Here is a 25,725-nt window from a genome sequence, read left to right on the forward strand (position 1 = left end):
ACAGGAGAGCAACTGGTTGAGACAGAGAGGAGCGGGGTGCTGACCACAGGAGAGCAACTGGTTGAGACAGAGAGGAGCGGGGTGCTGACCACAGGAGAGCAACTGGTTGAGACAGAGAGGGGTGCTGACCACAGGAGAGCAACTGGTTGAGACAGAGAGGGTGCTGACCACAGGAGAGCAACTGGTTGAGACAGAGAGGGTGCTGACCACAGGAGAGCAACTGGTTGAGACAGAGAGGGTGCTGACCACAGGAGAGCAACTGGTTGAGACAGAGAGGAGCGGGGTGCTGACCACAGGAGAGCAACTGGTTGAGACAGAGAGGCTACAAGCTGTGGAGCGGGGTGCTGACCACAGGAGAGCAACTGGTTGAGACAGAGAGGCTACAAGCTGTGGAGCGGGGTGCTGACCACAGGAGAGCAACTGGTTGAGACAGAGAGGCTACAAGCTGTGAGCGGGGTGCTGACCACAGGAGAGCAACTGGTTGAGACAGAGAGGAGCGGGGTGCTGACCACAGGAGAGCAACTGGTTGAGACAGAGAGGGTGCTGACCACAGGAGAGCAACTGGTTGAGACAGAGAGGCTACAAGCTGTGAGCGGGGTGCTGACCACAGGACAGCAACTGGTTGAGACAGAGAGGCTACAAGCTGTGCGACCTCCTTCCTTTCCCTACACAGCATTGGTTTTCAACCCTTTTTATATCAAGGCCCATTATTTATTGGGTATTTGAGCCACGGAACCACCGTTTGATGAGATTTAGCCTCTCGGACCCATTTGAGCCACGTAACCACCATTTGATGACATTTAGCCTCTCAGACCCATTTGAGCCACGGAACCACCATTTGATGACATTTAGCCTCTCAGACCCAAAACTTGGAATATTGTTGTGGTCGTTGGACACAATTTTGTCCACAATTCCATGCTGTATTGATGTTGGTACCATTAGGAGAGATAACAGGATGTTGGTACCATTAGGAGAGATAACATGATGTTGGTACCATTAGGAGAGATAACAGGATGTTGGTACCATTAGGAGAGATAACAGGATGTTGGTACCATTAGGAGAGATAACATGATGTTGGTACCATTAGGAGAGATAACATGATGTTGGTACCACTAGGAGAGATAACATGATGTTGGTACCATTAGGAGAGATAACATGATGTTGGTACCATTAAGAGAGATAACATGGTGTTGGTACCATTAGGAGAGATAACATGGTGTTGGTACCAGTAGGAGAGATAACATGATGTTGGTACCATTAGGAGAGATAACATGGTGTTGGTACCATTAGGAGAGACAACATGATGTTGGTACCATTAGGAGAGACAACATGATGTTGGTACCATTAGGAGAGATAAAATGATGTTGGTTCCATTAGGAGAGATAACATGATGTTGGCACCATTAGGAGAGATAACATTATGTTGGTACCATTAGGAGAGATAACATGGTGTTGGTACCATTAGGAGAGATAACATGGTGTTGGTACCATTAGGAGAGATAACATGATGTTGGTTCCATTAGGAGAGATAACATGGTGTTGGTACCATTAGGAGAGATAACATGGTGTTGGTACCGGTACCATTAGGAGAGATAACATGATGTTGGTTCCATTAGGAGAGACAACATGGTGTTGGTACCATTAGGAGAGACAACATGATGTTGGTACCATTAGGAGAGATAACATGATGTTGGTACCATTAGGAGAGATAACATGGTGTTGGTACCATTAGGAGAGATAACATGGTGTAGGTACCATTAGGAGAGATAACATGATGTCGGTACCATTAGGAGAGATAACATGATGTCGGTACCATTAGGAGAGATAACATGATGTCGGTACCATTAGGAGAGATAACATGATGTCGGTACCATTAGGAGAGATAACATGATGTCGGTACCATTAGGAGAGATAACATGGTGTCGGTACCATTAGGAGAGATAACATGGTGTCGGTACCATTAGGAGAGATAACATGGTGTCGGTACCATTAGGAGAGATAACATGATGTCGGTACCATTAGGAGAGATAACATGGTGTCGGTACCATTAGGAGAGATAACATGGTGTCGGTACCATTAGCATGGTCCAGACCACACCAACATGGCCGCGGTCTGCAGATGGTCTATGGTCCAGACCACACCAACATGGCCGCGGTCTGCAGATGGTCTATGGCCCAGACCACACCAAAGGGTCACCATGTGACTCCTTGCAACTGTTTGGACCCAAGGAGTTGCATGGTGACCCTTTGGTGTGGGTTGGGCTCAAGGGGTATTTTGCAAACCATTTTTGAATAGTTCAAATGGCCAGTCTACAAGCTCACAACGTGTCAATGTAGATTGGCTAGTTGAACTATTCAAACAAAAAATTCAAAATAGTAAAAAAAAAGGCAAATAAGTTTTAGGATAAGGGGTTTTGCGGTGGCGAAAATGGAGCCCCATACGTATGTCATCCAATGGAGCCCCATACGTATGTCATCCAATGGAGCCCCATACGTATGTCATCCAATGGAGCCCCATACGTATGTCATCCAATGGAGCCCCATACGTATGTCATCCATACGTATGTCATCCAATGGAGCCCCATACGTATGTCATCCAATGGAGCCCCATACGTATGTCATCCAATGGAGCCCCATACGTATGTCATCCATACGTATGTCATCCAATGGAGCCCCATACGTATGTCATCCATACGTATGTCATCCAATGGAGCCCCATACGTATGTCATCCATACGTATGTCATCCAATGGAGCCCCATACGTATGTCATCCAATGGAGCCCCATACGTATGTCATCCAATGGAGCCCCATACGTATGTCATCCAATGGAGCCCCATACGTATGTCATCCAATGGAGCCCCATACGTATGTCATCCAATGGAGCCCCATACGTATGTCATCCATACGTATGTCATCCAATGGAGCCCCATACGTATGTCATCCATACGTATGTCATCCAATGGAGCCCCATACGTATGTCATCCATACGTATGTCATCCAATGGAGCCCCATACGTATGTCATCCAATGGAGCCCCATACGTATGTCATCCAATGGAGCCCCATACGTATGTCATCCAATGGAGCCCCATACGTATGTCATCCAATGGAGCCCCATACGTATGTCATCCATACGTATGTCATCCAATGGAGCCCCATACGTATGTCATCCATACGTATGTCATCCATACGTATGTCATCCAATGGAGCCCCATACCTATGTCATCCAATGGAGCCCCATACGTATGTCATCCATACGTATGTCATCCAATGGAGCCCCATACCTATGTCATCCAATGGAGCCCCATACGTATGTCATCCAATGGAGCCCCATACGTATGTCATCCATACGTATGTCATCCAATGGAGCCCCATACGTATGTCATCCATACGTATGTCATCCAATGGAGCCCCATACCTATGTCATCCAATGGAGCCCCATACCTATGTCATCCAATGGAGCCCCATACGTATGTCATCCATACGTATGTCATCCAATGGAGCCCCATACGTATGTCATCCATACGTATGTCATCCAATGGAGCCCCATACGTATGTCATCCAATGGAGCCCCATACGTATGTCATCCATACGTATGTCATCCAATGGAGCCCCATACGTATGTCATCCAATGGAGCCCCATACGTATGTCATCCATACGTATGTCATCCAATGGAGCCCCATACCTATGTCATCCAATGGAGCCCCATACGTATGTCATCCATACGTATGTCATCCAATGGAGCCCCATACGTATGTCATCCAATGGAGCCCCATACGTATGTCATCCATACGTATGTCATCCAATGGAGCCCCATACGTATGTCATCTCATACGTATGTCATCCATACGTATGTCATCTCATACGTATGTCATCTCATACGTATGTCATCCATACGTGTGTCATCCAATGGAGCCCCATACGTATGTCATCTCATACGTATGTCATCCATACGTATGTCATCTCATACGTATGTCATCTCATACGTATGTCATCCATACGTGTGTCATCCAATGCGAAAAGTTATTTTGAGTTGTTGTGCTGAATGATGTAATGTTTTTTCTCTCCTCCTTGTGTCTAAAGAGGTTTCATCTGAACATCAGGAGAGGAGATCCAGTCTGGTCCAGGAGGAACCAGGACCTCCACCACATCAGGAGAGGAGATCCAGTCTGGTCCAGGAGGAACCAGGACCTCCACCACATCAGGAGAGGAGATCCAGTCTGGTCCAGGAGGAACCAGGACCTCCACCTCCAGAACATCAGGAGAGGAGATCCAGTCTGGTCCAGGAGGAACCAGGACCTCCACCACATCAGGAGAGGAGATCCAGTCTGGTCCAGGAGGAACCAGGACCTCCACCACATCAGGAGAGGAGATCCAGTCTGGTCCAGGAGGAACCAGGACCTCCACCTCCAGAACATCAGGAGAGGAGATCCAGTCTGGTCCAGGAGGAACCAGGACCTCCACCACATCAGGAGAGGAGATCCAGTCTGGTCCAGGAGGAACCAGGACCTCCACCACATCAGGAGAGGAGATCCAGTCTGGTCCAGGAGGAACCAGGACCTCCACCACATCAGGAGAGGAGATCCAGTCTGGTCCAGGAGGAACCAGGACCTCCACCACATCAGGAGAGGAGATCCAGTCTGGTCCAGGAGGAACCAGGACCTCCACCTCCAGAACATCAGGAGAGGAGATCCAGTCTGGTCCAGGAGGAACCAGGACCTCCACCACATCAGGAGAGGAGATCCAGTCTGGTCCAGGAGGAACCAGGACCTCCACCTCCAGAACATCAGGAGAGGAGATCCAGTCTGGTCCAGGAGGAACCAGGACCTCCACCTCCAGAACATCAGGAGAGGAGATCCAGTCTGGTCCAGGAGGAACCAGGACCTCCACCTCCAGAACATCAGGAGAGGAGATCCAGTCTGGTCCAGGAGGAACCAGGACCTCCACCTCCAGAACATCAGGAGAGGAGATCCAGTCTGGTCCAGGAGGAACCAGGACCTCCACCTCCAGAACATCAGGAGAGGAGATCCAGTCTGGTCCAGGAGGAACCAGGACCTCCACCTCCACCACATCAGGAGAGGAGATCCAGTCTGGTCCAGGAGGAACCAGGACCTCCACCTCCAGAACATCAGGAGAGGAGATCCAGTCTGGTCCAGGAGGAACCACCACCTCCACACATTAAAGATGAACAGGAGGAGGAGGAGGCTGCTGCTGTGTCAACATTGACATTACTACATGAGAACACCTGGTGCCACACTGTCTCAGGTAAAAAAATAAAAAAATTATATCACTTTTTTAGCACTTATATTATCCCATTTGGGCCTGACGTTGAAATAAAATAAAAATCTTCTGATTTCAAAGATTTGTGCCACATTTTCACGATTTTTCAAAAATAGCAGACCTACAAGCTCATAGCGCGCCACTCGGTGGCGCGCTATGAGCCACCGAGCCACCGAGAGCCGGATGTGGGAACATAAAAATCATCATTATGCATTATTTTATGATTGTATTGTCGTGTTTCTTGTATGTTTAGCCCTTATATGTTAATCTATGGACCTGAGTCTGCTAATAAAGTATGAATTTAATTGAATTGCCACCAGAATCTATTATTTTTCATGAAATTCTATTCTAGGCTCTGGCCCATGGACTATCTGTACTGTTTTACACTCAACCTTCCTCTACGAGCCATGTTGTTACATTTGTTACATCAAAGTCTAATGTATTCTGAGCGTGTCGGAGGGTTTGTAGAAACCCTCCCACGTTCTCAGATCAGCCGACGCAACCCTAAACCCTACAAACCCTCCCACGCTCTCAGATCAGCCGACGCAACCCTAAACCCTACAAACCCTCCCTCCTCTCAGATCAGCCGACGCAACCCTAAACCCTACAAACCCTCCCTCCTCTCAGATCAGCCGACGCAACCCTAAACCCTACAAACCCTCCCGTGCTCTCAGATCAGCCAACTGTATGATCGAACCCTACAAACCCTCCCACGTTCTCAGATCAGCCGACGCAACCCTAAACCCTACAAACCCTCCCTCCTCTCAGATCAGCCGACGCAACCCTAAACCCTACAAACCCTCCCACATTCTCAGATCAGCCGACGCAACCCTAAACCCTACAAACCCTCCCTCCTCTCAGATCAGCCGACGCAACCCTAAACCCTACAAACCCTCCCTCCTCTCAGATCAGCCGACGCAACCCTAAACCCTACAAACCCTCCCTCCTCTCAGATCAGCCGACGCAACCCTAAACCCTACAAACCCTCCCGTGCTCTCAGATCAGCCGACGCAACCCTAAACCCTACAAACCCTCCCACGTTCTCAGATCAGCCGACGCAACCCTAAACCCTACAAACCCTCCCTCCTCTCAGATCAGCCGACGCAACCCTAAACCCTACAAACCCTCCCTCCTCTCAGATCAGCCGACGCAACCCTAAACCCTACAAACCCTCCCTCCTCTCAGATCAGCCGACGCAACCCTAAACCCTACAAACCCTCCCACGTTCTCAGATCAGCCGACGCAACCCTAAACCCTACAAACCCTCCCACGTTCTCAGATCAGCCGACGCAACCCTAAACCCTACAAACCCTCCCACGTTCTCAGATCAGCCGACGCAACCCTAAACCCTACAAACCCTCCCACGTTCTCAGATCAGCCGACGCAACCCTAAACCCTACAAACCCTCCCACGTTCTCAGATCAGCCGACGCAACCCTAAACCCTACAAACCCTCCCTCCTCTCAGATCAGCCGACGCAACCCTAAACCCTACAAACCCTCCCTCCTCTCAGATCAGCCGACGCAACCCTAAACCCTACAAACCCTCCCGTGTTCTCAGATCAGCCGACGCAACCCTAAACCCTACAAACCCTCCCTCCTCTCAGATCAGCCGACGCAACCCTAAACCCTACAAACCCTCCCTCCTCTCAGATCAGCCGACGCAACCCTAAACCCTACAAACCCTCCCTCCTCTCAGATCAGCCGACGCAACCCTAAACCCTACAAACCCTCCCTCCTCTCAGATCAGCCGACGCAACCCTAAACCCTACAAACCCTCCCTCCTCTCAGATCAGCCGACGCAGGGAAGCTGGAAGTACCTTCACTAAAACCAGCCGGGACAACAACGCTCCACACGTGCGTTTTTTAAAATAGGACTGGACCTAAATTCAACTCACGCGTTTAGGGTAAACGCGTGCGTTTTGTGCGTGAAAAGCCTGGTGTAGCTTGGCTGTCACTCCCAATCTAAACTATGGAATGCACTTCCCATTACAATCAGAACTGCAGCCTCACTCCCAATCTTCCGCCGTAGTCTGAAAACCCACCTCTTCAGACCATCATGGCCCGTAGCACTTGCCCTAGCCCCTTAGATAGCACTTTATGTAGACTTGGATAGCATTTTATACAGACTTATAGCATGTTACGTAGACAGCACTATAATTGCATAGTAGTATAGTATGTATAGATTATATGTATAGTTTCATTATATAGATATTCCACTGTTACGTTCTTAGTTTACGCATGTTTCATGATAACTACTTTTTATGTGAGCATGTATTGCCATGCTTTTTGTTCTTGCTTACTGTAAATCGCTCTGGATTAAGAGCATCTGATAAATGACTACACTGTAAATTGTATTCTATTGTCTTCATTCCAGAGCAGCGTGAGGAGCCCAGCCGCCAGGTGAAGACGACTTCTCCTCAACCAGCCTGGACTGTTTCTATTAAAACGGAACCTGAAGACAGTAAGTTTCTCTCATTCTTGTACTGTTATGTTGTAGGGCGATCTCCTTATCAACGATTAAGTAACATAATGTAATATAATATGATATAGGTACTGTTATGTTGTAGGGCGATCTCCTTATCAACGTTTAAGTAACATAATGTAATATAATACGATATAGGCCCTAATATAAGATCTCCACAAAGGTTTACTCATCAGAACTGGTTATAAAACTGTAATAATTAAAGCATGGACAGCACTCGACGACCCGTAATGTTATGTGAGCATGTTGTCTATGAGGTGACAGTACTTCATTAGACACCCTGGAGTCGTTTTTATGTACAATGGTGTATTCCCTTTGTATTTAGGGTTTCTTCCTGGAGGCTGAACCCTTGACAGTCAAACAAGCCAATTAAATAAACAGTAATATATTAAATAACACTATCAGCCCCTCCCCTAACCCCTCCCCCTTTATCATACAACTACAGCTGTGGGTGCGGCTTCAGTTCAGGTGGATCTCCACCCACAAGGCAAACCAGGCATACTTAATGAACTGGTGGGCGTGCCCACATAAAAACAACATTTTAACAAATACTGTACACTTTTTTTTGAAAAAATTATACCTCCTTATATAACAATAAGACCTGATGATCATGTCTTAGGGTGGAACAACAATCACGCCACTCCATCTTTAAAATTATAAAAACAACAATAGGTTTATGAGGAGCAGGTTTAGGTCTGGTCCTTTGCTCCAGGTTTATGAGGAGCAGGTTTAGGTCTGGTCCTTTGCTCCAGGTTTATGAGGAGCAGGTTTAGGTCTGGTCCTTTGCTCCAGGTTTAGGTCTGGTCCTTTGCTCCAGGTTTATGAGGAGCAGGTTTAGGTCTGGCCCTTTGCTCCAGGTTTATGAGGAGCAGGTTTAGGTCTGGTCCTTTGCTCCAGGTTTATGAGGAGCAGGTTTAGGTCTGGTCCTTTGCTCCAGGTTTATGAGGAGCAGGTTTAGGTCTGGTCCTTTGCTCCAGGTTTATGAGGAGCAGGTTTAGGTCTGGTCCTTTGCTCCAGGTTTAGGTCTGGTCCTTTGCTCCAGGTTTATGAGGAGCAGGTTTAGGTCTGGTCCTTTGCTCCAGGTTTAGGTCTGGTCCTTTGCTCCAGGTTTATGAGGAGCAGGTTTAGGTCTGGTCCTTTGCTCCAGGTTTATGAGGAGCAGGTTTAGGTCTGGTCCTTTGCTCCAGGTTTAGGTCTGGTCCTTTGCTCCAGGTTTATGAGGAGCAGGTTTAGGTCTGGTCCTTTGCTCCAGGTTTAGGTCTGGTCCTTTGCTCCAGGTTTATGAGGAGCAGGTTTAGGTCTGGTCCTTTGCACCAGGTTTATGAGGAGCAGGTTTAGGTCTGGCCCTTTGCTCCAGGTTTATGAGGAGCAGGTTTAGGTCTGGTCCTTTGCTCCAGGTTTATGAGGAGCAGGTTTAGGTCTGGTCCTTTGCTCCAGGTTTATGAGGAGCAGGTTTAGGTCTGGTCCTTTGCACCAGGTTTATGAGGGAGCAGGTTTAGGTCTGGTCCTTTGCACCAGGTTTATGAGGAGCAGGTTTAGGTCTGGTCCTTTGCACCAGGTTTATGAGGAGCAGGTTTAGGAGGTCTGGTCCTTTGCTCCAGGTTTATGAGGAGCAGGTTTAGGTCTGGTCCTTTGCTCCAGGTTTATGAGGAGCAGGTTTAGGTCTGGTCCTTTGCACCAGGTTTATGAGGAGCAGGTTTAGGTCTGGTCCTTTGCTCCAGGTTTATGAGGAGCAGGTTTAGGTCTGGTCCTTTGCACCAGGTTTATGAGGAGCAGGTTTAGGTCTGGTCCTTTGCACCAGGTTTATGAGGAGCAGGTTTAGGTCTGGTCCTTTGCACCAGGTTTATGAGGAGCAGGTTTAGGTCTGGTCCTTTGCTCCAGGTTTATGAGGAGCAGGTTTAGGTCTGGTCCTTTGCACCAGGTTTATGAGGAGCAGGTTTAGGTCTGGTCCTTTGCTCCAGGTTTATGAGGAGCAGGTTTAGGTCTGGTCCTTTGCTCCAGGTTTATGAGGAGCAGGTTTAGGTCTGGTCCTTTGCACCAGGTTTATGAGGAGCAGGTTTAGGTCTGGTCCTTTGCACCAGGTTTATGAGGAGCAGGTTTAGGTCTGGTCCTTTGCACCAGGTTTATGAGGAGCAGGTTTAGGTCTGGTCCTTTGCACCAGGTTTATGAGGAGCAGGTTTAGGTCTGGTCCTTTGCACCAGGTTTATGAGGAGCAGGTTTAGGTCTGGTCCTTTGCACCAGGTTTATGAGGAGCAGGTTTAGGTCTGGTCCTTTGCACCAGGTTTATGAGGAGCAGGTTTAGGTCTGGTCCTTTGCACCAGGTTTATGAGGAGCAGGTTTAGGTCTGGTCCTTTGCTCCAGGTTTATGAGGAGCAGGTTTAGGTCTGGTCCTTTGCACCAGGTTTATGAGGAGCAGGTTTAGGTCTGGTCCTTTGCACCAGGTTTATGAGGAGCAGGTTTAGGTCTGGTCCTTTGCACCAGGTTTATGAGGAGCAGGTTTAGGTCTGGTCCTTTGCACCAGGTTTATGAGGAGCAGGTTTAGGTCTGGTCCTTTGCACCAGGTTTATGAGGAGCAGGTTTAGGTCTGGTCCTTTGCACCAGGTTTATGAGGAGCAGGTTTAGGTCTGGTCCTTTGCACCAGGTTTATGAGGAGCAGGTTTAGGTCTGGTCCTTTGCACCAGGTTTATGAGGAGCAGGTTTAGGTCTGGTCCTTTGCACCAGGTTTATGAGGAGCAGGTTTAGGTCTGGTCCTTTGCACCAGGTTTATGAGGAGCAGGTTTAGGTCTGGTCCTTTGCACCAGGTTTATGAGGAGCAGGTTTAGGTCTGGTCCTTTGCACCAGGTTTATGAGGAGCAGGTTTAGGTCTGGTCCTTTGCTCCAGGTTTATGAGGAGCAGGTTTAGGTCTGGTCCTTTGCACCAGGTTTATGAGGAGCAGGTTTAGGTCTGGTCCTTTGCACCAGGTTTATGAGGAGCAGGTTTAGGAGGTCTGGTCCTTTGCACCAGGTTTATGAGGAGCAGGTTTAGGTCTGGTCCTTTGCACCAGGTTTATGAGGAGCAGGTTTAGGAGGTCTGGTCCTTTGCACCAGGTTTATGAGGAGCAGGTTTAGGTCTGGTCCTTTGCACCAGGTTTATGAGGAGCAGGTTTAGGAGGTCTGGTCCTTTGCTCCAGGTTTATGAGGAGCAGGTTTAGGTCTGGTCCTTTGCACCAGGTTTTTGAGGAGCAGGTTTAGGCCTGGTCCTTTGCTCCAGGTTTATGAGGAGCAGGTTTAGGAGGTCTGGTCCTTTGCACCAGGTTTATGAGGAGCAGGTTTAGGTCTGGTCCTTTGCACCAGGTTTATGAGGAGCAGGTTTAGGTCTGGTCCTTTGCTCCAGGTTTATGAGGAGCAGGTTTAGGAGGTCTGGTCCTTTGCACCAGGTTTATGAGGAGCAGGTTTAGGTCTGGTCCTTTGCACCAGGTTTATGAGGAGCAGGTTTAGGTCTGGTCCTTTGCTCCAGGTTTATGAGGAGCAGGTTTAGGAGGTCTGGTCCTTTGCACCAGGTTTATGAGGAGCAGGTTTAGGAGGTCTGGTCCTTTGCACCAGGTTTATGAGGAGCAGGTTTAGGAGGTCTGGTCCTTTGCACCAGGTTTATGAGGAGCAGGTTTAGGTCTGGTCCTTTGCTCCAGGTTTATGAGGAGCAGGTTTAGGTCTGGCCCTTTGCACCAGGTGTATGAGGGAGCAGGTTTAGGAGGTCTGGTCCTTTGCACCAGGTTTATGAGGAGCAGGTTTAGGTCTGGCCCTTTGCACCAGGTGTATGAGGGAGCAGGTTTAGGAGGTCTGGTCCTTTGCACCAGGTTTATGAGGAGCAGGTTTAGGAGGTCTGGTCCTTTGCTCCAGGTTTATGAGGGAGCAGGTTTAGGAGGTCTGGTCCTTTGCACCAGGTTTATGAGGAGCAGGTTTAGGTCTGGCCCTTTGCACCAGGTTTATGAGGAGAAGGTTTAGGAGGTCTGGTCCTTTGCACCAGGTTTATGAGGAGCAGGTTTAGGTCTGGTCCTTTGCACCAGGTTTATGAGGGAGCAGGTTTAGGTCTGGTCCTTTGCACCAGGTTTATGAGGGAGCAGGTTTAGGTCTGGTCCTTTGCACCAGGTTTATGAGGGAGCAGGTTTAGGAGGTCTGGTCCTTTGCACCAGGTTTATGAGGGAGCAGGTTTAGGTCTGGTCCTTTGCACCAGGTTTATGAGGGAGCAGGTTTAGGTGGTCTGGTCCTTTGTTCCAGGTTTATGAGGGAGCAGGTTTAGGTCTGGTCCTTTGCACCAGGTTTATGAGGGAGCAGGTTTAGGTCTGGTCCTTTGCACCAGGTTTATGTGGGAGCAGGTTTAGGATGTCTGGTCCTTTGCTCCAGGTTTATGAGGGAGCAGGTTTAGGTCTGGTCCTTTGCACCAGGTGTATGAGGGAGCAGGTTTAGGAGGTCTGGTCCTTTGCACCAGGTTTATGAGGAGCAGGTTTAGGAGGTCTGGTCCTTTGCTCCAGGTGTATGAGGGAGCAGGTTTAGGAGGTCTGGTCCCTTGCACCAGGTTTATGAGGAGCAGGTTTAGGAGGTCTGGTCCTTTGCTCCAGGTTTATGAGGGAGCAGGTTTAGGAGGTCTGGTCCTTTGCACCAGGTTTATGAGGAGCAGGTTTAGGAGGTCTGGTCCTTTGCTCCAGGTTTATGAGGGAGCAGGTTTAGGTCTGGTCCTTTGCACCAGGTGTATGAGGGAGCAGGTTTAGGTCTGGTCCTTTGCACCAGGTGTATGAGGAGCAGGTTTAGGAGGTCTGGTCCTTTGCTCCAGGTTTATGAGGAGCAGGTTTAGGTCTGGTCCTTTGCACCAGGTTTTTGAGGAGCAGGTTTAGGAGGTCTGGTCCTTTGCACCAGGTTTATGAGGGAGCAGGTTTAGGTCTGGTCCTTTGCACCAGGTGTATGAGGAGCAGGTTTAGGTCTGGTCCTTTGCACCAGGTTTTTGAGGAGCAGGTTTAGGAGGTCTGGTCCTTTGCACCAGGTTTATGAGGGAGCAGGTTTAGGTCTGGTCCTTTGCACCAGGTGTATGAGGGAACAGGTTTAGGAGGTCTGGTCCTTTGCACCAGGTTTATGAGGAGCAGGCTTAGGTCTGGTCCTTTGCACCAGTTTATGAGGGAGCAGGTTTAGGAGGTCTGGTCCTTTGCACCAGGTTTATGAGGGAGCAGGTTTAGGTCTGGTCCTTTGCACCAGGTTTATGAGGAGCAGGTTTAGGTCTGGTCCTTTGCACCAGTTTATGAGGGAGCAGGTTTAGGTCTGGTCCTTTGCACCAGGTTTATGAGGAGCAGGTTTAGGTCTGGTCCTTTGCACCAGTTTATGAGGGAGCAGGTTTAGGAGGTCTGGTCCTTTGCACCAGGTTTATGAGGGAGCAGGTTTAGGTCTGGTCCTTTGCACCAGGTGTATGCCACTAGGTCTCCATTGGTGTCGTTGCTCGGTAAGGAAATTACTCTTCAGAACCACCGAGCGGCAATTTACCCTATCTGGAGAAACCGATTTTTTGTTTTACTTAAATGTCAATCAGATATAGTACAGTATAGTACAGTATAGTACAGTATAGTACAATATCATTGTTCATCTTTGTGACAGGCCTAAGGGTGTTCTCAGGGTGTTCTCCGTTCAATGAATTAGTAGCGGCCAGCGCTCAGGACAGAGATTGATCAAAAGGACGGAGATTTATTGAATAACTCTTGATCTAAATCATTCCGTCCAATTCTAAGCAAAGATTATGTGTCAGACGGCCCACCGCGGTCCCGTCGCTAGTCGCGTTAGAATTAATCATACCTCCCGTTGTTGTCGATCGAGTGTTTTGGCTACATTTAGCTACATCCAGGATAGCGCCTGGTGCGTCGCTAAATGTGCTCCGCTGCTATAAATCGCTTGGTGCTCTGATTTAATGGATTAATTAATCCCGGGCGTTCGGGGTGTTAAAAGGTCTGAGAGGCTTTTCTGCTAAACCCACTTTTTACTACAAACTCCTGCAAATCGGTACACGTTATCCCTGTGGTCGTCACGTTATCCCTGTGGTCGTCACATTGGACCAATCACAGTCTGTGTCCAATTGGACCAATAACAGTCAGTATCCAATTGCATCAATCACAGTCTGTGTGCAATTGCACCCATCACAGTCAAAGTGCAGTGGTAAAGGAAAATGTTTTCAGCCACTCACACGTCTTTGATAAATGACGATGGTATAGAAAATATCAGCCTTTATTTACAGTGGAAGTTCCTCCAACTACCACAGCGGAAAACAAGAGGAGAAACTGACAGAAAGAAAATGTTAAAGTTCACAAACGATTTGTCTTTCTCTAATTGTATCTCTTGTCTAGACTTCCTTTCACCTGAACAACATGAGGAGGAACCGCAGCCTCCACACGTTAAAGATGAACAGGAGGAGCTTCTCCAAAGACCAGGGGAGGCCGATGGGTCAACCATGACATCACTAGCAGTGAAAAGGGAAAATGATGATGAAGACGGAGAGACGGAGCCTGTAGCCGGCACCTCGACTCAAACACAGGCTTCTGTAGAGGACTGTGGAACATCGCAACCAGACAGTGACGAGGAGCGCCGCCCCCTCTCTTCACACGGCTCTGACTCTGACACTGAAGACAGTGACGATTGGGTGGAGACCGGGGAAGGTATAAAATCAGCTTCAAACACACTGCAATCACACGAGACACAACACGTGGCGGGACAAACGTTGTATTTGAGCGGCAAGCTGTCCCGGGACCTGAAAACGTCAAAACAAAGGAGCCACGCGGGGAAGAATCCTTGTAGCAAAATGTTTAATTTAAAGGGAGATATGAACACAGGGGAAAAGCCCCTTGCTTGTACAGTTTGTGGCAAACGCTGTAGGTACAGGGGTCATCTAAAACAACACATGAAGACTCATACAGGGGGAAGGCCCTTTAGTTGTACGGTGTGTGGCAAAGGCTGTGCTCACGTAGGTCATCTAAAAGATCACATGAGGACACATACGGGGGAAAAACCCTTTATTTGTACATTCTGTGGAAAAGGCTGTAGTCAAAAGGGTGAACTAAATGCACACGTCAGGGTCCACACAGGGGAAAGGCCTTTTTCCTGTGCGGTCTGTGGCAAAGCCTTTGGTCAAAGGAATAATCTAAACGCACACATGAGGATTCATACAGGAGAAAAGCCCTTTAGATGTGCAGTTTGTGGCACATGTTATGGTCACAGGGGTCATCTAAATACACACATGAGGACTCATACTGGGGAGAAACCCTTTGCCTGTACAGTTTGTGATCAAAGATTCAATCAAAATTATGTTCTGAAGAGGCACATGAGGACTCACACCGGGGAGAAGACATTTACTTGTCCAGTTTGTGATCAGAGATTCATTCGGAATGATACTCTGAAGAGGCACATGAGGACACATACAGAGGGAAAACCCCTTTAGTTGTGCAGGGGAGGAAAACCTTTACCTGTACAGTTAGTGATCAAAGATTCATTAGAACTTATACTCTGAAGAGTCACACGTGGACGCATACAGAGGGAAACACAATGTGGTTGAGCAGGAGAAAAAACCTTTACCTGTACAGTTAGTGATCAAAGATTAATTCAAAGTGATACTCTGAAGAGGCACACGAGGACTCGTGCAGAGAAAAACCCTTTAGTTGCAGTTTGTGAAAAATGCTTTGGTCGAAATGTGCATGTGAAGCTATGAGGATTCCTATAAGAAGCTTTTAGAATTAACATGAATTAATATTCATTTGTGATGATTGATTTCATTCAATCACATAATTGACAATAATTATCAACACGACCACATTTTTTTTCTTTTTTTCTTGGGTCATCAAAATAACCCAAAACGATCACCAATCAATCACCATAGGCTAATTATATTCATGAATTATAATCTTAGCTGAGTTATTAAACATGAGTTAAAGAACAACCTTTAGCACCACCAGGCAATATAAGAGGAAATTATAATTAAGCAAAATACAATGTGCACGCCATTTTGGGGCGAGGTCGCTTCTTTCTGGTAGTAATACTTACCCCCCGGGGAACTCCAAAATGTTCGGGAAATGATAAATATACATTTTTAAGGAACTGAATAAAACCATATATGTTTTAAACAAAGCAATACTGCCTCATCAAAGTTGGTGTTGTGACTTTAGATATTGTCAATTACTTGCATGAGAAGGAGAGAGGTGGTGGAGTTAGCTGCTTTAGCAGACAGTTTGAGGGTCTAATGGAGTTAAGAGGTTTTGTCCAATGTGTGTTTTACTACTTGACATTGGTTCAATATGTTTTAAACCAGGGGTTCTCAACATTTTTGGCCGGGGACCCCCAGAAATGCTTTGGCAATGTCTCGGGACCCCCGCCCCGCCCCCTCCCGACCCCCAATATAAATTGACTGCTACAATAACCTTAATAATAGAGACAATACACCATAAATAAATACTGAAACCAGATATAATCATTAGGGAAGGTGTATGCATGTACTATGTGTACTATATGTAAACTCTTCACTTCCACTTTCCAGCCATTCAGTTGCAAAAAAAGAATAATATATATATATATATATATATATATATTTATATTTTGAAAATAATTTGGGGGCCCCCAAAATAATTTGGCGACCCCCCGAGGGGTCGCGACCCACGGGTTGAGAACCCCTGTTTTAAACGACACACAGACGTAAAGGGTGTTCAATAGCACTGATTTATGGAAGAAAAAAATCAAAAACCTAAAAAATGTGTAAACGGATTTGTTTACACATGAGAGCGATATTTAAATTTCACTCTCACAAACGTTTGTGCGAGGGTGCCCAAAACAACGTTTGTGCGAGGGTGCCCAAAACACCGTTTGTGCGAGGGTGCCCAAAACACCGTTTGTGCGAGGGAGCCCAAAACACCGTTTGTGCGAGGGTGCCCAAAACACCGTTTGTGCGAGGGTGCCCAAAACAACGTTTGTGCGAGGGTGCCCAAAACAACGTTTGTGCGAGGGTGCCCAAAACACCGTTTGTGCGAGGGAGCCCAAAACACCGTTTGTGCGAGGGAGCCCAAAACAACGTTTGTGCGAGGGTGCCCAAAACAACGTTTGTGCGAGGGAGCCCAAAACACCGTTTGTGCGAGGGAGCCCAAAACACCGTTTGTGCGAGGGAGCCCAAAACACCGTTTGTGCGAGGGAGCCCAAAACACCGTTTGTGCGAGGGTGCCCAAAACACCGTTTGTGCGACGGAGCCCAAAACAACGTTTGTGCGAGGGAGCCCAAAACAACGTTTGTGCGACGGAGCCCAAAACAACGTTTGTGCGAGGGAGCCCAAAACACCGTTTGTGCGACGGAGCCCAAAACACCGTTTGTGCGACGGAGCCCAAAACACCGTTTGTGCGAGGGAGCCCAAAACAACGTTTGTGCGACGGAGCCCAAAACACCGTTTGTGCGACGGAGCCCAAAACAACGTTTGTGCGAGGGAGCCCAAAACAACGTTTGTGCGAGGGAGCCCAAAACAACGTTTGTGCGAGGGAGCCCAAAACACCGTTTGTGCGACGGAGCCCAAAACACCGTTTGTGCGAGGGAGCCCAAAACAACGTTTGTGCGACGGAGCCCAAAACACCGTTTGTGCGAGGGAGCCCAAAACACCGTTTGTGCGAGGGAGCCCAAAACACCAGATCTACAAACTATATTAACAACATGGCACGATGCAAAGCTAAAAGCATGTTAGCTTGTAGATCTGTTATTTTGTTTTAATGAGGCCCATTCTCTTATACTGACATTACCATTTACACCAGTGGTTCTCAAAGTAGGCTCCAGGGACCCCCAGGGACCCCCAGGGGTCCTCGAGGCGGTTCTAGTGCTTTTCCTTACACCTTACAGCTTAGTCTAGATGTCCATGTTTACTAGCCTGGGTAAACCCACTCCCCCTGCTGGACAACATTTCATTCAGAATGCAAATCTGGCGAGGGGGGAGGGGTTTACCCAGGCTACATGTTCACATGCCTTTTGTAAAGCGTTTTGTAGCCTTAAGGGCCTTTCAAACCCTTAAGGGCCTTTCAAACCCTTAAGGGCCTTTCAAACCCTTAAGGGCCTTTCAAACGTGAAGCGAGGAACGCAGGCGTTGTTTCCTGGATCAACACCTATTTCACCAAACTTGGATTAGCGATTAAACCCGGATTTCACAGATATCCTGGTTTATTATAGCCTGGATCAGCGATTAACCCGTTTCATGAAAACTGGTTAATCTTGCCAGATTAACTTGGCCAGTTAACCTGGATATGTTGAGGCTTGATTTGGTTTCATGAAAGCAATGCCACATTAGTTCCCATGGAAACTAATGCTGTGGACTTAGGACTTAACCTGCTCCGGACCAGGCTAACAGCAGGTTTAACCTAATCCTGATGTCTTTACTGTTCATTAAGCAGTCAATCTGATCACAAATGATGTTTTCCACACTTATTCAATTATTATGGGTTTATGTTGCCTTATTGTTATCGGTCTGCATTAAAGGACTAATTTAAGCACTATATCAAATCAAAGAACAAAAATATACGTATAGGCTAACATCATGACAGCTTGTGAGCTTGTAGATCAGCTACTTTTGGTGAATGTTCCCCAGAATAGGTTTGCTGTCGTGCAAGTGGTTAAGAAGAATTATTATATTATATTATATTATATTATATTATATTATATTATATTATATTATATTATATTATATTATATATATTTTTTTTTTGTAAAAGTGAAAACCACTAATATTAGGCCTACTCATTGTTTTACAACATATTACCATTGTAACGTTTCACCCAACGTCTGGACAACAACCCCCTTCCCCAAAGGTAGCTCCCTCAGAGGAGGGAGTTATCACAATGTGACAATATCATTATGCTTACAATATTAAGAATTCGGTTTTAAGTTAATAGTAGTGGTAAAATGTAAACTATATTTTTGGGGTAGTTAATCATTCAGTCTATCCACTATTGAGAGTATGTTCTCTCTTTAATTACAGCAGCAGTATTTATTTTAGAAGCTTAAATCCTTGTATCAGTCTTGAATAGATTAGTAAAGATATTGAGATATACACAAGGGGGCAGTAATGCAACTATTAAGGATGCAAACTGCCATAATACCCCATGAAGAAGAAGGATCAGTAAATCTGTTCCACCGAATGGGTCTAGAGACAAAAAGCCAGGCTTTATGATCCTGGCTCGATAAATCCGACCATTCTAAGCCTCGCTTGGCTTTAGTGGAACGGAATAAACCAGGCTGTACAGAACAGGATTTAACAAACCTGGTTTTGTCTTAAATCCTGGATTAGTTAATCCAAGTTTTGTGAAATAGGCCCCAGGTCTCCTCCAGGTCTGCTCTAGAGGGTCTGTATCAACGACAGGTCTGCTCTAGAGGGTCTGGACCAACGACAGGTCTCCTCCAGGTCTGCTCTAGAGGGTCTGGATCAACGACAGGTCTCCTCCAGGTCTGCTCTAGAGGGTCTGGATCAACGACAGGTCTGCTCCAGGCCTGCTCTAGAGGGTCTGGACCAACGACAGGTCTCCTCCAGGTCTGCTCTAGAGGGTCTGGACCAACGACAGGTCTCCTCCAGGTCTGCTCTAGAGGGTCTGGATCAACGACAGGTCTCCTCCAGGTCTGCTCTAGAGGGTCTGGACCAACGACAGGTCTGCTCTAGAGGGTCTGGACCAACGACAGGTCTGCTCTAGAGGGTCTGGACCAACGACAGGTCTGCTCTAGAGGGTCTGGACCAACGACAGGTCTGCTCTAGAGGGTCTGGACCAACGACAGGTCTCCTCCAGGCCTGGATCAACGACAGGTCTCCTCCAGGTCTGCTCTAGAGGGTCTGGATCAACGACAGGTCTCCTCCAGGCCTGGATCAACGACAGGTCTCCTCCAGGTCTGCTCTAGAGGGTCTGGATCAACGACAGGTCTGCTCTAGAGGGTCTGGACCAACGACAGGTCTGCTCTAGAGGGTCTGGATCAACGACAGGTCTCCTCCAGGCCTGGATCAACGACAGGTCTCCTCCAGGTCTGCTCTAGAGGGTCTGGACCAACGACAGGTCTGCTCTAGAGGGTCTGGACCAACGACAGGTCTGCTCTAGAGGGTCTGGACCAACGACAGGTCTCCTCCAGGCCTGGATCAACGACAGGTCTCCTCCAGGTCTGCTCTAGAGGGTCTGGATCAACGACAGGTCTCCTCCAGGCCTGGATCAACGACAGGTCTCCTCCAGGTCTGCTCTAGAGGGTCTGGATCAACGACAGGTCTGCTCTAGAGGGTCTGGACCAACGACAGGTCTGCTCTAGAGGGTCTGGATCAACGACAGGTCTCCTCCAGGCCTGGATCAACGACAGGTCTCCTCCAGGTCTGCTCTAGAGGGTCTGGATCAACGACAGGTCTGCTCTAGAGGTCTGCTCTGCTCTGTGTGCACAGGACTGCGCTCACGTAAATACGCTTGCGTTGTCGCACCGCGACTGCTCCCCAGAGCTCCGAGCAAAAACGCAGGTCTCATTGAAGATGAACTATAGGCGCGTTTTATCGCTTCACGTTTGAAAGGCCTTTAAAATCAGGATATATTTATGTGGTACATGATATGATATTGTTTATTCATAACTTCACTACAGACAGACACACAGACAGACACACAGACAGACGGTGTCATATGTTTGATTTGGATACAATTTAATGCAACAGAAGTTTGATGTGGTCATAAAGCAGTGGTTCTCAAAGTAGGGTCCGGGGACCCCCAGGGGTCCTTGAGGGAGTTCCAGGGGGTCCCCAGCTAAATGATAGTTAGGAACTAAATGAACCCTTATGGGTCTGTAACTCAGACAGTGTACGAATGTTTGTTTTTGTACACTCAGAGTTAAATTAACGTTGATTTTACATTTTACCTCTTCCTGGGCGATCGGGGTGTTAACATTGATTTTACATTTTACTTTGTCCTGGCGATCGGGGTGTTAACATTGATTTTACAATATAAATTGGGGGTCCCAGAGATAGAAATGCCATTAAATGGGGGGTCCGTAGACAAATGCATGTCAAACTGGGGGGTCCTTGAAATTAAACGGGTTGAGAATCACTGCTAGAGACATACAAAATCTTCTCTTATGGGGGTCCCTGGCATGTATTTTCAAATCAATTTGGGGGTCCTTGACGTGGAAAAGGTTTGGAAACCACAGTCTTAAAGGACAACTCCAGGACTAAATAACATTTAGGATCATTTTCCTACTCTATATTGATCCCAAATGACGTCCAGTTTCACAGCAGCTCTCGTAGCATCGAGTGGAGCCGATGAGCATATCGCGTTTTTAGCATTTCTTTTTTTGCGGTCAAAAGTGATTATTATTTTCATGAATTAATGCGTTATAATGGTTTTCATTACAAAACATATCCATGCCTTGGTTGTCCCATGCGAGCCACCGTCCATCCATCCATCCATCCTCAACCACTTATCCGTAGTCGGGTCGCGGGGGCAACAGCTCCACCAGAGAGCTCCAGACTTCCCTCTCCTGAGCAACATTAGCTCATTTCAGGCTAACGACTTCTTTAACGCCTTTTTTAATGAAATCGCGAGCCGCCAACGACGCCATTAACGTGTTATTTAGCGCTTTGTTTAATGATAAACCTATAAAGTTGTCTCTGCATATCAAAGCTCTCGTCGATCGGCAGCTCCGTGTTCCATTGCTTCCCCTTCAGCGTCAATGCATTGAAAAAAGAGCAAGGTGGTGGATGAGGCTTTTCTAGGAGTATTCCATTTCAAATGGCACTGGATAAATAAAGCGACTGTGTTTAGTGGCTCAATAGCAACTCCCCGTAACCGCGCAAAGTAACCCAAAGATCTACGACTAAGAAGCGAAATTCAATGTTACATCCTCCTCCCTCTCTCTGTCTCTGTCTCTGTGTCTCTCTCTCTGTCTCTGTCTCTGTGTCTCTCTCTCTGTCTCTCAGGAGTGAGGTCCCAGAACCCCCAGACTCGGGTCTTCTCCTGTTTAGAGTGTCCGTACGCCTTCACGTCTCAGGACTTACTCTGCACACACATGAAGAGGAACCACTATGCCCTCTACTGGCAAATGAGCCGCTCTGCAACCCTCCAGAAACACCAAGGAGACGCAGCGTCTCCCAGTGAGCCGTTTACCAAGACGTCACCTCAGCACGGAGAACCGACGACGACACACCAGGCGACCGACGCGGGAAATGAGAAGCCCCACGTCTGCAATCACTGTGGCAAGAGCTTCGGTTTCCCGGGTAACCTGAAGCGGCACCACGACCTCCACTGCCAAATCAGCAGCTCTGCAGCCTGCCGAGTACACGGAGACACGTCTTCATGTCTGCAGTTTACCAAGACGTCCCCTCGGCCAGGACAACCCAAGACGCCCCACGTCTGCGATCGCTGCGGCAAGAGCTTCAGTAACCCAGGTAACCTGAGGCGCCACCACGACCTCAACTGCCAAATCGGCAGCTCTGCGAAACGCCCCAAACGAGGTGACACATCTTCCAGTGAGCAGTCTACCAAGACGTCACCTCAGCATGGAGAACCCAAGACGCCCCACGTCTGCGATCACTGTGGCAAGAGCTTCGGTCACCCGGTTAACCTGAAGAAGCACCTGCTCGTCCACTCCAAGCCCCACGTCTGCAGCGTCTGTGGCAAGAGCTTCAGTCACATAACGCTGCTGAAGACACACCGGCGTGTCCACCTGAAGCCCCACGTCTGTGACGACTGTGGCAAGAGCTTCAGTCACCCAGGGAAGCTGAAGCGGCACCAACTGGTCCACTTCAAGCCCCACGTCTGCACCGTCTGTGACAAGAGTTACAGTCACTTGGCTAACCTGAAGAAGCACCAGGCGACCTGCACGGGAACGCGACCGCACGCCTGCGACCGATGTGACAAGAGCTTCTGTCAGTTGAGTAACCTGAAACGGCACCTGATCAGCCACTCTGAAGAAAGACCTTTCCTCTGCCAACTGTGTGACAAGAGCTTCAGTCAGATATATGACCTGCAGCGACACCAACAAGTCCACGGAGGGAAGCGTTTCCACTGCAAACGGTGCAGCAAAAGCTTCAGCTGCTCCTCGGATCTGGAGAGACACCGTCGCGTTCACACCGGAGCCAAACCGTACTATTGTACGCAGTGCGGCAGGGGCTTCAATCGGATAGACAGTCTGAACAGACACCTGCGCGTCCACACCGAGGACAGACAGCTCCACTGTCACCTGTGCGAGCAGGTTTTTAATAACGCGTACAGCCTGAAGCGACACCAGCGTCTCCTCCACACCGACGAAGGGCCCTTCCGCTGTAAATCGTGCGGCAAGAGTTTCAACCGCTCGCGCGATCTAGAGAAACACGAGCGCCGCCACGCCCGGCCTACGCCGTTCCACTGCGCGCAGTGCGACAAGAGCTTCAGCGACCTCAAAGGTCTGAACAGACACGAGCTCGTCCACACCGGAGAAAGACGCGTCCACTGTGACCGCTGTGACAAGAGTTTCAGTCAGATGTCTAATCTCAGACGACACCAGTGTGTCCACACCGAGTTAAGGATAAAAAACGTCTTCAGTCTAAACGAGCAGAGAGAGACCACTTAAAACCCAGATGTGACAGGATTTGACTGAGGCACTGCCATCGCACAGCCTCCGGCTTTTCACCAGAGGATAAAATAAATATTTTCCCCCAAAATGAGTTAACAGCACAGGCAGACTCTTCACATACTAGAGCATGTCTGAAATAAAGGTCAGAGCTGAAATCGACATGTAAATTTGAGATAAATGCTTAAACATGTAGCTAGGTGTAATGTTAGAGACCACAGAAGACATGTAAATATGAAATGAATGCTTAAACATGTAGCTAGGTGTAATGTTAGAGACCACAGAAGACATGTAAATATGAAATAAATGCTTAAACATGTAGCTAGGTGTAATGTTAGAGACCACAGAAGACATGTAAATATGAAATAAATGCTTAAACATGTAGCTAGGTGTAATGTTAGAGTCCCCACAGAAGTGAACCTTTCAAGCCTGTTTTCTCAACTCGCTGTTTCTCTGCAAGACATTACTCTATAAGCCATATCTCCAAAACTGGTGGGTGAAAGTGAACAACCAATAGGTCAATTTGAAGCTATGCTTCCCTGCTTGTATATGACATGAGAAAACAAAAACAAAAAAAATAAATGTGGTGGCAGCCCCTCAGTCAAATCTGGTCACAAATGTTGTGAAGCCATCGTAGCAATCCTGTAATATCATTTCACTTAAATGTCAGAGATTAACTTGGCATGTAAACATGACACGAATGCAATAATGTGTAAGTGCAATATATATTCTGCCCTGATATATGTCCAGTCTTTCAACCGTTTATATTTATATAAGCTATTATTTCATTAGGGGTTCTCAACCTGTGTGTCGCGACCCCTCGGGGTGTCGCCAAATTATTTTGGGGGGTCCCCAAATTATTTAAAAAAAAAGGTATTTTTTTTCTCTCAACTGAATGGCTGGAAAATGGAAATGAAGAGTTTACATATAGTACACATAGTACATGCATACACCTTCCCTAATGATTATATCTGGTTTCAGTATTTATTTATGGTGTATTGTCTCTATTATTATTAAGGTTATTGTAGCAGTCAATTTATATTGGGGGTCGGGAGGGGGCGGGGCGGGGCGGGGGTCCCGAGACATTGCCAAAGCATTTCCGGGGGTCCCCGGCCAAAAACGTTGAGAACCCCTGAACTAAGCCGCTGTCTGAAGGTAAATGCAGACATGTCCGCGCTACAGTACTTATCGACGCGAGTTTAGTTTTCATGTCTAAGGTACAATCCAAATAAACAATTATTAACCACGTCATGGTGTTGTAATCAATGAATTATTAACCACGTCATGGTGTTGTAATCAATGAATTATTAACCACGTCATGGTGTTGTAATCAATGAATTATTAAACACGTCATGGTGTTGTAATCAATGAATTATTAACCACGTCATGGTGTTGTAATCAATGAATTATTAACCACGTCATGGTGTTGTAATCAATGAATTATTAACCACGTCATGGTGTTGTAATCAATGAATTATTAACCACGTCATGGTGTTGTAATCAATGAATTATTAACCACGTCATGGTGTTGTAATCAATGAATTATTAACCACGTCATGGTGTTGTAATCAATTAATTATTAACCACGTCATGGTGTAATCAATGAATTATTAACCACGTCATGGTGTTGTAATCAATGAATTATTAACCACGTCATGGTGTTGTAATCAATGAATTATTAACCACGTCATGGTGTTGTAATCAATGAATTATTAACCACGTCATGGTGTTGTAATCAATGAATTATTAACCACGTCATGGTGTTGTAATCAATGAATTATTAACCACGTCATGGTGTTGTAATCAATGAATTTGTATTAAAACACGAGAAGCTTCTTTGCTGGTTTTGGAAACAAAAAGTGGACCATTTCACCCCATTCGACTGGTATCATGTATTGAATCGGCGAAATCATCCGTTATCAGCACGTTTAAATGTCCATACTGGCATCCTCACTGTTCAGTATGTCATTATCTGCGATTGTAGCATTGTCATTATCACTGATGTCCTGACGGAGGCGCGCCGTGTCTGGTGGCCATGAGCTACGTGAGGCACCGACGAGCGAGGCGCTAGCCAAGCGAGTCACCGCGCCGAGCGTTGCGAAGGCCACCAGACCCGACTCAGCGCCGTCCGAGTTACGTCCTGATAGGCAGAGAATAGTATATATTAGTAGCTCCTAGTTCCATGCACCGACAATAGTTGGAAATGACACGTCCACCAGGGGGAAACCTTGACCAGGCTATGTGGTGAGCACATTTTGGCACCATTCAAACGTGCTGATAATGGATGATTTCGCCGTTCCAATGCAGAGATAACGGCATTGACAATGAAGGGAAAATTTACGTCATATTGTCCCTCATAACGTCATATTGTCTCTTCATTGTTAATGG

The 25,725-nt window shown here is 47.4% G+C and overlaps 1 protein-coding gene across 1 annotated transcript; it reads left to right on the forward strand.

Moving 5' to 3' along the window:
* Nucleotides 1–4,081: 4,081 nt before the first annotated feature.
* On the forward strand, nucleotides 4,082–24,288 carry LOC306918360 (uncharacterized protein; the record flags this gene model as incomplete). Its single annotated transcript, XM_079531255.1, has 4 exons — nucleotides 4,082–5,263; nucleotides 7,654–7,740; nucleotides 14,118–14,426; nucleotides 21,707–24,288. Coding segments are annotated over 4 exons (3,209 nt in total), but the record flags the coding sequence as incomplete, so codon positions are not given.
* Between the last annotated feature and the right edge of the window lie 1,437 nt (nucleotides 24,289–25,725).

The sequence above is a fragment of the Electrona antarctica genome, assembly GCF_951216825.1.
Source record: "Electrona antarctica genome assembly, contig: scaffold_327, whole genome shotgun sequence".
Taxonomy (NCBI): Eukaryota; Metazoa; Chordata; class Actinopteri; order Myctophiformes; family Myctophidae; genus Electrona; species Electrona antarctica.